The sequence below is a fragment of the Lissotriton helveticus genome, chromosome 11, assembly GCF_964261635.1.
Source record: "Lissotriton helveticus chromosome 11, aLisHel1.1, whole genome shotgun sequence".
Classification (NCBI taxonomy): Eukaryota; Metazoa; Chordata; class Amphibia; order Caudata; family Salamandridae; genus Lissotriton; species Lissotriton helveticus.
Genome location: NC_136072.1, coordinates 10,853,482 through 10,868,331, shown reverse-complemented (window position 1 = coordinate 10,868,331; position 14,850 = coordinate 10,853,482). Strand labels below are relative to the sequence as shown.

The window sequence follows — 14,850 nt, the reverse complement described above, 5'->3', positions numbered from 1 at the left end:
ACCCTACTCTATTGTACTCCACTCCAGTGTATACCAGTACATTGTACGCGACTTAACTGTATGATACTCCACTGTACGCTATTCAACTCTATGGTGGTGCACACTGTACACCATTCATATTTTTGCTATTCCGTTGTATGCCACTCCACTCTACACCACACGACTCCGCTATGCACTATTTCTTTTAAGGCACTCCCCTGCAAGGTAGCCCACTCTACCCCACTCCACTGTATAATATTTCACTCTACCCTACTCTACTGTACACCAATTCAGTCAATGACATTCCATTATATGCAACTCCACTGTGAACCACACGAGTGTACGCCACTCCACTGTATGGTACACCAGTGGACGCCACGCCAATCTACGACACACCATTTTACATTATTCCACTGTATGCCATTCCACTGTACACCACTCCACCCTCCGGCACTGTTTATCACTACACTCTACAGCACTATATGCCACTCCACTGTAGCACACTGCACCACACTCTAGGCTACTCTACCTCACTCCACTGTACAATACTGTACTCCGCTCTATGCCACTAAACTGTACTCTACAACAGTTTCACACACTCTACAACATAGCACACCACTCCACTGTATGACACACCATTTCATTCTGTAATACTTTACTCCACTTTATGCTACAGCACTCCTGTGTAGTACACTCCACAGCACTCACCTCCGCGCCACTCCACTTGACTACATTGTAGAACAGTTTAGCCCACTGAATGCTACTGTAAGACACTCCAATGAATGCCACTCCACTCAACAAAACTCTACTATGCTCAGTGCCACCATACAACACCGATCTACACTGTATGCCCCTAAATTGCACTGTGCAGCACTATACTTCACTCTATGCCATTCTTCAACACTCTACTCAACTCTATGCCACTCGACGACACTCCACAACACCCAACTCCACGATACTACAGCCGAGTCCACTGTATGACACTCAACTGTACTGTACGATACTCCACTCAACAATACTCCACTCCACTATACGACATACCATTCCTCTACACTGTATAATACTTTACTCCACTGTACGCAATGCCACTGTACAATACAACACTCTGCTGTATGCCACACCACAGCACTAATTTAATTTAATTGATTTAATTGTGGGTTTATATAGCGCTAGAATCAACTCCCGGAGGAGTATCTCCGAGCTTCGACCGCTGGGGAACCCGTCCTGGCTCACCCTGAGAGATGGTCCCTAATGGGTATCTCTAAGGTGCGACCAAGCATCCCCGGCCGTCTGGGGGGCCGTTGTGAAGATGAGGCAAGCTAATGCCCAGAGTTTCCGAGTGTGGTCCCTGACTGGAGTAGGCACCGAGGCGAGAATTATCGAGCCCGCTGACCCTGGTCCACGACCCTGCCGCGTCGGGAATCGAACCCTGGTCCCGGGCCGTCCTCTGCTTACGGGTCTGCCGCCTCTAACCAGTGAGCCACACCACTCCACTAGACTCTGACACTGCTCTGCATGACACTGTAATTTACTGTGCTCTACGACACTCCACTTAACAACACTTAATTAAATGATGCTTGACTCTATGATTTGAAACACGTTTTTGTTAAAAAAAAAAACATTTCAATTTAATGAAAAAACAAAAGGTTAAAGCTACGTTATAGGTAGGAAAATGTTAATTCTTTATCTACAAACCCAACTTAAACTATACAAACAAGAGACATTATAAAGCTATAGTTATAACTTACATTTATAATTTACGCACCACTAGTTAGAACTTACATTGATAATTTCAGCACCTCCTTCAATGTACTATGTCATGCACCTCTGTGCACATTCTTCTTGCATTAATTGCCACAGTACAATAATATATAACCACCCAAATGTCATCATTTCAGATGTCAAAAGTCGGTTGTATGTTATTAAAACGAATTCCATTGCAACGCATGCCTTTACCACGCATGCGTTACAACGGAATGCTATTTCAACTAATAACCTTTTCCTCTCTTTGTTCGTGGTGACGTCGTACGTCGTTAAGAGGAAGCGGGTTTCTTTCTGTTTCCTCTTAAACGATGCCGAGTGACTTTAGGTGAGTTTCTTTATTTTGGGGGGGAAACCCCCCCCAAGCCCCCCTTGTTAATGTTAGCCTTTACCACACATGCCTTTACTACGTACCTCGTAGTAAAGGTATGCGTGGTAAAGGCTTTCATGGTAACCACGCATGCGTTGTAATGCATGCGTGGTTAATGTTTCCGTGGAAACAGCCGCGTTGTAGTGGCCGTTTCCCTCAAAAGTCTTATTGTGACTGCTTTGATTTTGCATGCTATAAATGATATAATATGCAAGGGTATAACTAGTGCATGGAGAAAGGGTGAGTGTTTTGCTTATGAAATTTCATTCTATTACACAGACCACTCCTAGATATTTTATAATAAATAATGTATAAGTGTGGGCCAAAAATCCGTTCCGCTCGCGGAATTTGCGGATTTTCGGCAACTTCGCGATCCGCGAATCTTGCGAAATTGCAGAAAAATCCGCAAATCCGCTTGCGGCTTATTTTTTTTTGGGCTCACAGGAAGCACTTACAGTTAAGGCAGGTGCTCGAGTTGAAGCCAATTTTAGAATGGCGCCGGCAAGCTGCCAGAGTTGAAGTTGCAACTTCAACTCTGGCAGCTTGCCGGCGCCATTTTAAAATGGTTACAAAGTTACCTTCAACTCCGGCACCTGCCTTAACTCTGTAAGTGCTTCCTGTGTCAACCAAAAACCTCAACAGAAAGCACTTACAGATATAAATAAAGCAGGTGCCCGAGTTGAAGCTCAAATTCAGTAACGTTTTAATCAGCCCAAAACATTTGTGAGCACGGTCCAGGCTCGGCAAGTGTGCTTTAACCCCATTTCTGCCGTCGAAAATTAGCTGTAATACTCGAGGGAGGTCTTTGCATCAATGAGTTTCTCGAGCGCAATCTCCGTGTAGTTCCTGTGACCAGGAGGCTGCTTTCTCCTCACCTGCTGCCCTGCTCGCTCTCTGACCCTTTATACACAAGAGGCATGTTGACACGCATAGAAGCCCCGCTCCACACACTAGCGGTTTCAAACGTCTTCCCGCCCTTTCCCAACTATGATGGACAGCTCACTCAAGGGACCTCGGCGCCTTTTGGCGCGGTGGCAAAGTTACAGGCACACATGGTCAGTGGAGACAAATCTTCTGGCCCTTTACGCAGCTGCAGTGTAGGAAAAGCACTATACATTTACCCAACAAGGTAGCACTTACTTATTACCCAGTAGAGTACTCCAGTTGAGTAGAGTGCAAATGGCAAAAAAATCTGCGGGTTTGCGGAACAATCCACAAATTTGTGGATTTTTTTGCGATTTCCAGCGAATTTTTCGGACTGCTGATCCGCAAAATTCGCCCATACTTAATAATGTACCACTTTTTCCTCTGTATTGATAGAAAAGGGATCAATCTTTTGAAGATACCACCACAGATTATGGGTCAGATGTACTATGCCCGCTTGCTGGTGCAAAACATGGGGTTTAGGAGCTGTAACATTCTTTCCTCCACTACTATAGAAAATAATGTTTCAATGGTTTGTCACATTCAATTGTGGTTTTAAACCATAGATGAGTTACTGACCCCCATGTTTGGTGGTAACTGATTCACAAAGGGGTAGGTTGTGCCCCCTTGGGCACCTTCGTGAATCAAGGTCAGTGACCGTGGGGTGCGCAGGCACTTGGGCCTTTATTCGACTCCTCCTGCTTTTAAAAAGAAATGCTTTGCATTTTGCATATCAAATGAAGGGAACAGAGGTATGTTGTGCCTTGCAAGCCCCCATCCTGACATTGGCAGACAATCAAAGGGGATCACAAACTGTGAAATGCATATTTAATATTAATTAGTCAGTTCCTATTATGAACCCCCTAAAATTGGCACATTTAAAAGTGATCTATTAGTACCTAGCGCACATTATAAATTGCATTCCCACTCATAAACCAGTCATTGTGCAACTTTTACATCCCTAATTTGAATGATACACATGGTCCAAAAGTCTCTGCACCTTTACACAACGTTAAACCTGAAGGAGGTGACACTAGATTTGTTATGTGGACAAGGGATATCGCAGTGTAGAGGTGAGAAGAAGTTGCCCATTGTCTTTATCAAACAATTGGTAACTGGAAAACAAAGGCCTTACAATTGTCAGTTTCACAGCTAAGTAGTGTACCAACACTGTGGTGCTTTGTCCTAAATCTGTGATAGGATACATTTTCATTCAAGCATACGAAAGATCTTTAATGGTTAATAGTTAATGGTTAATAGGAATGGTTCCATTCCTAAGAATTATAGACCTATTTCCCAGCTCCCCTTTCTGGCAAAATTGTTAGAACACCATGTACTGAGGACACTCTAGAACTACCTGGAGGGTCACCAGCTACTCCAAGCAAGACAGGCGGGTTTTAGAGCCCATCATAGTACTGAGCTATTTATGTTGTTGCCGTTCTTAATGAGCTCAGTACTATGGCTGACAACAAACAACCGAGTGCCCTGATTTTATTAGACCTATCAGCGACATTCAATACGGTCAGCCATAAAAAGTTGCTGTCCCGTCTTCTTGACCTGGGCATCAGCGGGCTAGCACATCAATGGCTAGAATCGTTCCTATCAGACCGGACTCAGAGGGTTCAGTCGGGTGAGTATACTTCAGCTAAGGGCACTCTTTCCTGCGGTGTGCCCCAGGGCTCCACATTATCCCCGCTCCTCTTTAATATCTACTTGCAACCCCTGGTGGAGACCCTGGCCCATGTGGACTGTCGAGTCTTCAACTATGCTGATGACACCCAACTCCTCACCTGGATCAGCAACTCTAGCCAGGCCCAGGAATCGGCGCAAAAGCTGCTCAGTTTCACAGTAAATTGGATGACGGCCAATTCTCTGAAAATAAACCCTGACTAGACTGAGCTCTTGTCATTCCCTCAAAAAGCAGCCCCTGGTGTGACCTTTTATTGCCACCGGAACTGGGTACCGCCCCCGTACCAGTCCTGGTTGTAAAAAGTCTGGGCATAAAAATTGACTTCGAGCTGTCCATGTCCAGCCAGGTTACCACGGTGGTGGGAACCTGCGTAGGACTGTTGAGGCAGCTACAAAAACTTGCCCCTCTTCTCTCAACGTCCTCACTACAAGCAATTGTCTCTGCCACTGTTATCTCAAGGCTAGACTATGGGAATGCCTTTTATATTGGCCGCCCCCAGAGTCTTATCAAAAGACTGCAGGTAATGCAGAATGATGCGGCCAGGCTCATTTTCAGACTTCCCCGAAGAACCCGCGCTAACCCTTTATTCCATAAATTGCACTGGTTCTCCATCAAACAGAGAGCTCAATTCAAAGGCTTCTTTATTGCTCACAAAGCAATTTATGGGCAAGCACCTGTGTATATAAAGTAATGCCTAGAAAAATATGTTCCTGGCAGGACACTGTGATCGTCTGAGGCCTGCCGTCTAGTCCTTCCCCGTTATATCACCAAATGCAGTGGGGGCAGAGCGTTCTCCATCTTGCTCCCACGCATCTGGAATAATCTACCTGAGTATCTTCGTAGAGAACCGGTCCTTCTCACATTTAGGAAACAACTCAAAACACTCTTATTAAGATAGATGTTAACCACAGTGTAGCTTCCACTTGCTGTCTTGTGTTTCCAGTATTTTCGCCAGTGATTTTGGGCACTCTCACTAAAAGCGCTTAGAGACCTGAAGGTGATTTTGTGCTATATAAAATAATTTAACATAACAATAGTGTTTCTCCACATGTATAGCACATTGACACCCTTAGGTCCTGTAGGTGTCACTTACAGCCACTAAATGAATAGGTGGTGGACTGTGCTTGCCATGCACACATGAGTTTTTTTGTTTTTGCAACTGATAGTGGGGACAGAAGCTTTGTAGAACTGTTTGATTGACTAATCAACAAGTGATTTTTGTGTTTTCCCACCAGGGAGGGCCGCTGTGCTCTTGTGACCTCATTTGCGGTGTTTAAGTTCTTGTCCATCTATGCAGCTACAACCCTGATCAACCAAGCTCTGCTCAACTGGGTATGTTTCAAACTCATGGTGGCTTCTGATATGTTCCACTTAAGACCAATCAATATAGTGGGGTGGAATCACCCAGGAAAATGTCATGAGAGGCTTGACAGTTCATTGCCCTAAGACCTTGTAATGTATGAAATATCATCAGCTAGGAATCTGTGAAGAAACAGAACCTGTCAAGATCCTTAAACTCATGTTTTGTCCCCCAGGTATTACTCATCGTTTGTTAGGACAGGATAGTGAGGGTCCTCAGTGCACATACATTGAACAGTTCAAATTACAGAAACTATTGTTCTTCCCTTATTGTGATGCAAATGGATGCTATTTATTAGTATTTTACTTGTTTAATTTATTGAGATTGAAATGGTATTCTCATAGAAGTGATGGACATCACTCCAAGTTTGCACATGAGAATATTTGAAGATGGGAGGGTATCACTTGGAGATGGCTGATTCGGTATAATGATTGCAGTGTGAGAAGCACACTCAGATAGAGCTTTACCTACACTGCAGATTGTATTCAACTCTTCTTGAAAGTCGCCTCTGCTTCAAACATCCAATGCCTCAAACACTATCTGCACAGGTTCCAGGCTTGGCTGTCCAGCATGCACCTGAAGCTAACCCATACCAAGACAGAATACCTGTTAATTGCAAAGAACAACAAACAAGGAACAGCACAAACCTGGCTCTGTGACATTAACTTTGACAGCTCCAAGCCCCAACTTTCACAGAATGAGAAGTCAATTGAATTCACCCTCGATGAACAACCTCACTACAGGTGGGCAAAGAATTCCGCTTCCCTGGCGGAGTGTGCAGAGCTTTGCCCACTCCGTGCTCCATGCGGAGTGCGCAGTTCATCAGAACTCTGTGAAGCGACGTGGAGCGGAGTTTTTCTCTCTTGCACGGTAAGTTGGCAAGAGGTCTTAGTGAGATTTCTCAGACCCAGGCGTTCGTGGCAGGTTGCGAGAACTCGCCTTGAGAAATCTGCTGCACACTTTGAGGAAGCTGCCAATAAAGTAGAATTTTTACTTGAGCGGCAAAAAGCAGCAGTACCCTCTGGTGTGACACAGAGTGCTGTTCGCGCTTACTTTACAGCACGGGACAAACTCCCGGTGCTTAAAATCAGTGCGAGCAGCTGGTGGAACTTTGCGGAGCGCGGCAGAGTTTTTCTGTCACTTTACGGGATTCTGTGGAGTAGAACTCTGTGAACTCTGCCCAGGCCTAAACCTCACCCTCAAGAAGCACTGTTCCAAAAACCAAGGACAGCTTAGAACCAGCTTTCTCTTCTAAAGAAAGTGAAACCCTTTTGTCTAGAAAGCAATGTCAAAACTTCTATTCAAATACTCCTACTCTTGCATCTGTCTGGTGGTAATGCCCTTCTCCATGGTATCCCAGACCCCACACTGGCACCATTTAGGGACATTCTACACTCTGCGCTTGTGTTTTATTCAGTTCATATTTGCTGATGACCTTTGTCACTGATTCTGATTAATGTTGCATAATTTGCCGGAAAAAGTTCATGAACATTCACCATATAAAATGGTGACACTTCTGATACCTTCTTTGTCACATAGAAAACAATGAGTTGGAAAAATGTGATGTCAGAAAAAGATGATTAAACAGATGTATTGCTTCAACATGCATGTGAAAAAGGGAGGACACACATGGCCCATGCACAGGCTTTTCCTTAGCTGCAAGATACACACTCATTCATGTGCAGATTTACATCAGCAGTCACTGTACTCCAGGCAACGAGAGCTGTAAGGCAGCTCAATGTGGACCGTGTAATACATTTGACAATCTAGAAAATGCCACAAAGCAGGGGACAATCATATGGCTTGAATAATACCATGTTTATTTCCTAAAACCATTACTTTTTAAGATTCACTGTAATCATAACAAAAAGAATTTTCTCCTGGTACTTATAGTGGAAATTGTCATCTTAACCAACGCACACTATATTGCTCTCAGAAGAATGAAAGGCTCAGTGAACTCTGCCAAGATTCTAGTGGAACCACATCAGAATCATGGTGTTTACATTTAGCTGAGGAGGAAGGATCTTTTTGAAAACTGAAAGTTCAATTTTAGCACTCACTAAATGTACTGTATAACCCCAGGTAAGAGTTGACCAATAACTTAGAAATAGAGATATATTGCGGATAGTCCAAGGACTTATGTAACCTTGGAGGCAATTGGACATTGAAAAAGCTTTGGAACGAAAGCCTCAAAGACTAGACAACCTAACAAAAGCATGCAAATGGAGGCTTTGATGACAAGAAGACTTGGAGACACCTTAACGGCTGCAGAAACACAAGTATGGAAGCTGTGGGCATATGAGAATTGGAAACCTAGAGGCAAGAGGGCCTTACGTTGAACCTGGAAATTGAAGCCACAGAGGACATAGGACCAAAGGGAAGAACCTGACTTGACAATGACATTATTTGAGGCAGGTATGCCTGGTGAAAGGAGAGTTGGACATTTGGAAGCTCAAGGACCTGAGAATGAACCTCATAATGCAAGCACTTGATGCATTGGAGCTGGCACTGTGAGCACAGCCTGGGTGACTGTTGAATGTCCATTATTGAAGCTATAGAATCCTAGAGTAGTTTACCATCACAGCTATTGAAGGTAAACTCAACAGGATCAACAAGCTGATGGTTGACATCCTTATAAACATCCTTATTGAGCAAAGAAGGTGTAATTAAAACACACCTTATGTTAACACTGTACATAGCTTCCAGTACTATGAGAATGCTAGCGAGCCTAGCTATATCCCAGAAACCAAACTCCTTCCATTTAGCCCATTTATGTGGATTATTTCTAAAGCCAAGATGCTAAGATGCAGCATACTTGCTCCAACTTGCCAAAGGAGTGGTCCGAGAGTAAGTGTGCTTTGCTTTTTTCTCCCTCTCTAAGCACTTTTTGTCCTTTTTTAATGTTGCATCATGTACGGTCTAAGAAATGCATTGCTAGAAAAATGGCACTCAGCTGAGATCAGAGGCGGACTGGATCCCTCAGGTTCCCCCCAAACACCAGAGAAGCATATCTGTTTGAAAGCAGGAGCAGCTTCCTGTTGGTCTCTACCTGGGTCCATTGCTGTGGTTCATATCTGGAGTCCCTGACCCTAGTAGCCCTAGTAGATACCTGAGTGTGCATTGGAAGAAGTCAAGCAACATTTGTATCTAAGTTATCATTGGTGTTCTCACTTAGTAAAGCTGTTAATACATAAATATACATATATGACATAAACAAGACCAACACCCATGCCCACAAATTCCACCACAAAAAGAGTGCTGTTTTCTGTAGGAGCAAATTATCAAATGCTGAAGCCAGGGAGATGAAGGTTGGCATTTACGAAAGTCAGAGAGCACATCTGTATGTGCCACTTCCATGTTTGTTGCATGACTGTGCCATCCTATGAATCCAGTTGCTTGTATTATTCTGCGCATCCATCATGTGCATGTGTTAACATTGATCAACAGTGCATGTGATCAGCAGTCCCCATCAGTCACTGGTCAGCTGTTGATGAGGTCCTGCAGCTGAGATCTTCTCATTTACCTCCACTGTCTTGTCCTGCTTTTGAATTGTGCCACACAACACAGCTGTGCACAAATGCTCACCAAACAATATTTTTTTTAATTTAGCATCCAAGTGCATAGCTGTATTGTTTAATCTCTAGGATGAATCATTAGAGTGATGTCATTTTTGGGGGCTTCTCATATATACTCATTGAACCTGAAAATCTGAATGTATAAATTGAATTGTACAAGATATCTTCTATTGATGCACAATGAACTAACTATATGTGCATTGATATTCACAATATTAAACTGTTTTTTTTTTCTTTTTCTGTACTGGTTTTCTTCCACTTTTACAGCACTTTGGACTCCTTGGAAGTTGCCAGTACCTCGTTATTGATGTGGCGATCCAAACAGTGGTGTGCTTAACAAGTACGATTCTACACTCCAAAATGAATTGTGATGTATTCTTATTGCCTGATATTCAAAAATGCAGTTTGTGGCAGCGCCCTTCCACTTTTGTGTGCATAGAATTTCCCAAACCTGTGTATTACACATCAGCATATACATTTGAAAAAATGCAACTGGTTACAGTATTTCAAGATTGGTCTGCTCAGTGGCATCACAAAGAACCAGGCTATTGGCCGAGACTGACACACCATAGGGCAAATGCAAAGGAGGTGTCATTTGTGGTGTCTCCAAATGGTAGTATAATTGGTATTCAGCCACACAAACACGCTCACAACCCTAAATTCCTACACTCACACAAACACACACACATGCGCATATGCACACACACAATTATATCTACAAGCATCAGCTCAGATGGACATACACACTTGGAAACAAGTGCATTCACATGTCCACACACATACACATGCATCTACATGTGTTAATATTTTATATTTAACACGGAGGTGTTGATGAGGAAGGCTCAACTAATTAAATTAAAGATATGGAAAAGGGATCTCAGATCAATAAACTCTGGTGAACTTGCTGCCCATTGTAAATCGGCCCTCACCTCCCAAGCTGACTTGGTTGAGGTGCAGTTACTCACCGACTCCTACAATTCGACAATCTCCAACATCATGGATGCCATTGCTCCAATCCAACAAAAAAAAGCCCAAAAATATCCAAATCCTGGTATAATGACAACTTAAACACGGAATGCCGCAACCTTAGGGAAGTTTAACGTTCCTGGAGATCTAATCCCTCCCCGAACCTACTAAAACTCTTTAGTGAGGCTAGGAGCCTCTACAACAAACAAATTAAGATCACTAAGGCTGACTACTTCAGACACCAACTGGATCAAGCGGCAAACTGCCCCAAGACCCTTTTTGAATTGGTCAAACAGCAATCAGTCGTAGGTCCAAACCACTCTGACCCAGATGGCAGCCCACCCTCTAGCGACAAGCTTGCTGCTTTTTTCACTGAGAAAGCTAGATTCATCTCCATTGACCTTGTCTCTAAGTAGGCTGTACTACCTTTCCCCAGGGCCATTTCACGCCTTGACTTCTTAGAAAAACGCAGACCTACCAGCCTGATCACCAAGAACAATGCTTCATGGGGCACCTTTACCTCATTCAGTGAAAAAGACATCAACAAGATTCTTCAGAATATCAACCCATCCAACCACGTAAGTGACTCGTTGCCCCCGGCCATCTTCAAAAAAATCAAGAATGTACTCATCCCCTCTTGGACAAGGATTGTAAACGCTTCTCTTTAACAAGGCACAATCCCTGATTGCTTAAAAGCAGCCCAGGTATCTCCTATTCTAAAAAAAACGCAGACAAAGCTGATTTCAATAACTTCTGCCCTATTTCCAACATCCCCACCCTAGAGAAACTCATAGAAAAAATGCGTACAATCTCAACTTTCTGCTCACATAGATAATTACTAACTCCTTGATAGCATCAATCCAGCTTTCGAAAGGAGCACAGCACTGAATCGGCGCTCACTCACGTTATGGATGACATTTAAAAAATGCTTGACCGAAACAAATCTTGCCTCCTGATCCTCCTCGACCTTTCGTCCCCATTCGAAATGGTTAATCATGACAACGTCCTTGCCATTTTGAAAAATAGGATGGGCTTCTCTGGTCCGGTGCTACAATGTTCTTGTCCTTCCTTCACCTCAGACCTCAGAGTCAAGGCAAATCACTCTCTCTCCCAGCCCTCTACAGTTCTCATGGGGGTTCCCCAAGGGTCCACCTTATCTTCTATCCTCTTCAACCTGTTCTTGGACCCTTTAGCTAACTCATTAAACTCCACTAACATTCTCTTCCATATGTATACAGACAATACGCAACTCTATTTGAAAATCTCTTCCCCGGAAAACATCAACTCACTCAACACTGGCCTAATGTCTAATCAAAAATGGTTAACTGAGAACCATCTCCTGCTCTACACCTCCCTCATCTCCCCTCCGAACCACATCCCCAAGCTAGACATGTGGCTGAGTCACCTCACTGCCTTCAACTGCACTCCTCTCATCATAGACTCAGCCAAATCACTCGCAGTCACCATGGACAAGCACCTAAATATGAAAAATCATATCAGCAAGGTGTGTAAGGGAGCAAACCAATTGATGAGGACACTCAGAAATATCAAACCTTTCCTTTCACAAAATGATTTCAAGCAGGTGGTACAAGCGCTTGTCTTGCCGAGTCTTGACTGCGTCAGCACTACCCTCTGTGGCCTTCCCAAATACACGCTGGCTCCACTAAGGGAATGACTGAAAACAGCGGCTAGAATTGTTACAGGCACCAAACAAAATGAGCACATATCCCCAGTCCTAAAATCTATCAAATGGTTGCCCTGCAAAGCACGAATTCAGTTAAAGATGGCTGTACTGGCACACAAAGCCCTTCACTTCATTACTCCCAGGTACCTTGCACAAAAACCGGAGCTATCTTGTGGTGCAAGAGCCTCAAGAATGCTTTCCTCTTGAAACCACTCATCCTCAGCAAAAAGAAAACTTGTCATAGAGCCTTCTCCGGCGCTGCCCCAAAGATATGGAACTCTCTTCCATCGGAAGTATGCAGAACCTCCTCAACGACAACGTTCAAATTGGAAGCAAAAAGATTCCTTATGAATAGATTCTTACCCTAATTGGGCTAGGCTTATCTGCTTGAAGACACTGTTTCCTACATCCATTGTACCATCATTTGTTACAGCTCCTCTTTACCGCATACTGTGACCCCTTCATTGCCCGTTTACACCAGTTTCATTGTATTACCCTCCATGGTGCAATTGTCCTGGAATCTGCGATTCATCCTGTTTTTTTGGCTTTTTTACCCCTACTTGATTGCAATATTTATTTCCTTCCTTCCATCCTATTGTAAAGCGCTCTGATATCTCTCGGGATCTAGTTCACGCTATATAAAACTTTATAAATGAACAAAATAAAACAAAAATATGCAGATGCTAGCAGAAGCAAGCCATTGTCTCTCTTCAGTGAATTCAATTATGTAGACCAACATTCATCATTACAGAAATGGAGTCCTCCATCTGAATTGCTCAAAAAGTGTGGTCACCAATCACCAAAGTAATGTCAAAGCCATTGTGAGATTCTGGATCATTAAATGAGGTGAGAAAGATACATGGACTCACTGTCACAAAGTTAGTAAACTTTGTTTTGTGGTAAAAAGTTTCATTTAGATAACCTGGGCTTAACCTGTTATAGCAATTCCATAAAGTAGCTGGCATACTGCAAGAGAAATGTGTATTCAGTTTCATTCAGCACCAAAAGAACATTGAAAAAAAGAAAATAATATTGATCCTAAACTAATTTAAGAAAAATGGGGACAGGTATATGATTTAATCAACCACAAAATTACAAAAATGGTTTGAGTATCATGAAGCATTAATTTCTGATGAAAATGTCAAAAAATCTATTGGGAACTAAGACGGTATTCATGTATTTTTTTTTTAATGTACTCAACAGTGAAGCCATTTGGGTATCCTGGCACACAGCAAAACTACTAGGATAGAGAAGAGGGAAATTGTCAATATAGGCAGGCTAGCTGTAGTTTTAAAAACAAAAAAAAGCTTCCACAGAGTTCACTATGAGAAACAGCCACAATCTTTGCCACGGTGAACCGCAAAAGTCACCAAATTAACCTATGTTTTACCGTCTGGTAGATTGGCACAAAAACAGTCAGGCACAATTTAGAGACATGGAGTAAAGGATTTTTGCAGCACTTAAAAAGTAATAAACTGAATACTCCAGACAAGAGAAATCACATAAGAATTATGAAACAGAGATCAAATTTAAATAATTTAATTGACACCAAAATGACAAAAAAACGGTGTTATGAATTAGTAAGTTATAAAGTCCAAAGTAGCATCTAAAAGATGAAAACACAAAACGCTGACATCTAGTCGCTTTAGGCAGGGGCAAAGTTGAAAGTTATGGCAGACTGCGATAAACACTCTTCGGATAAACAAAGTGGATTTGGACCAGCCTCTACTTACTTTCGGGCTTCAAAGAAGTTTTATGAAAAATGTCTGAGAAGGTAAATTTCAGCAGGGCAAGGCAGCTTGTGGCATCCCATGAGGAGGCATCATTATCATCAGGGAGCCACTCGAAGAAGTCACATTGAAGATTTCTACACTCTGACTTAGTCTCTTTTACGGAGACAAAGCTGCAGGCTGTATCCAACAAGGGCTCGAGGAGGGCGGATACCCTTTCTGCAAGGAACCATTTAACAGGTTTTACTGCTGCAGAGAAAAATGTAGCAGAAGCTGCCGCAAAATAAGACCTACCAACAATATGCCTTGGGTGGATCAGCAAGTACCTCTCAAGCCTCCTCTATGTTCTCAGGGCTCTTTTTTAGCAGAAAACCACCAAGATTTGGGCTATCTGGGCTCCTTTAGCACGGCTTCTATGAGTCCAGGACTGGAAAGGCACTGCTTAATGTATCAGGACTTACTCAGACTGGGTCTAGGTGTGGGCTCAAGATGGTTGAAGCCATTTCTGTCCCTAAGTTCTGATCAGCAGGCCAGTCAGCTCGCTCTTGGAATCCCTCTGTATGTCTTAGATTCAAACAGGAAAGCAGATCACTAGGTCTCAGGTGGCAGGGCAGTCCTCTGAGGGCATGGTCAGACTGCACGCCACAAGGTAGTCTTTGTGGTGCAGCAGGGCAAACCACTGCAGTACATGACAGGCCAGATAGCAAGGTCGTTCACTGAGAGCCATTTGGAATGTCCAGGGGTGAACTGAAGAGTGGATATAAGGCTCCAATTTTGATACCTGTTGCCAGCACTGAAGTGGAAGACAATT

At 43.2% G+C, this 14,850-nt stretch overlaps 1 protein-coding gene across 1 annotated transcript in view; it reads left to right on the top strand.

The window, feature by feature from the left end:
* Nucleotides 1-14,850, top strand: part of LOC144791846 (putative cation-transporting ATPase 13A4) — a 446,251-nt gene that overhangs the window by 373,880 nt on the left and 57,521 nt on the right. Inside the window, exons 24-25 of the mRNA XM_078666631.1 lie at nt 5,960-6,056; nt 9,927-9,999. Coding sequence (XP_078522757.1) covers nt 5,960-6,056; nt 9,927-9,999 — 170 coding nt within the window. The remainder of the gene's footprint in view (nt 1-5,959; nt 6,057-9,926; nt 10,000-14,850) is intronic.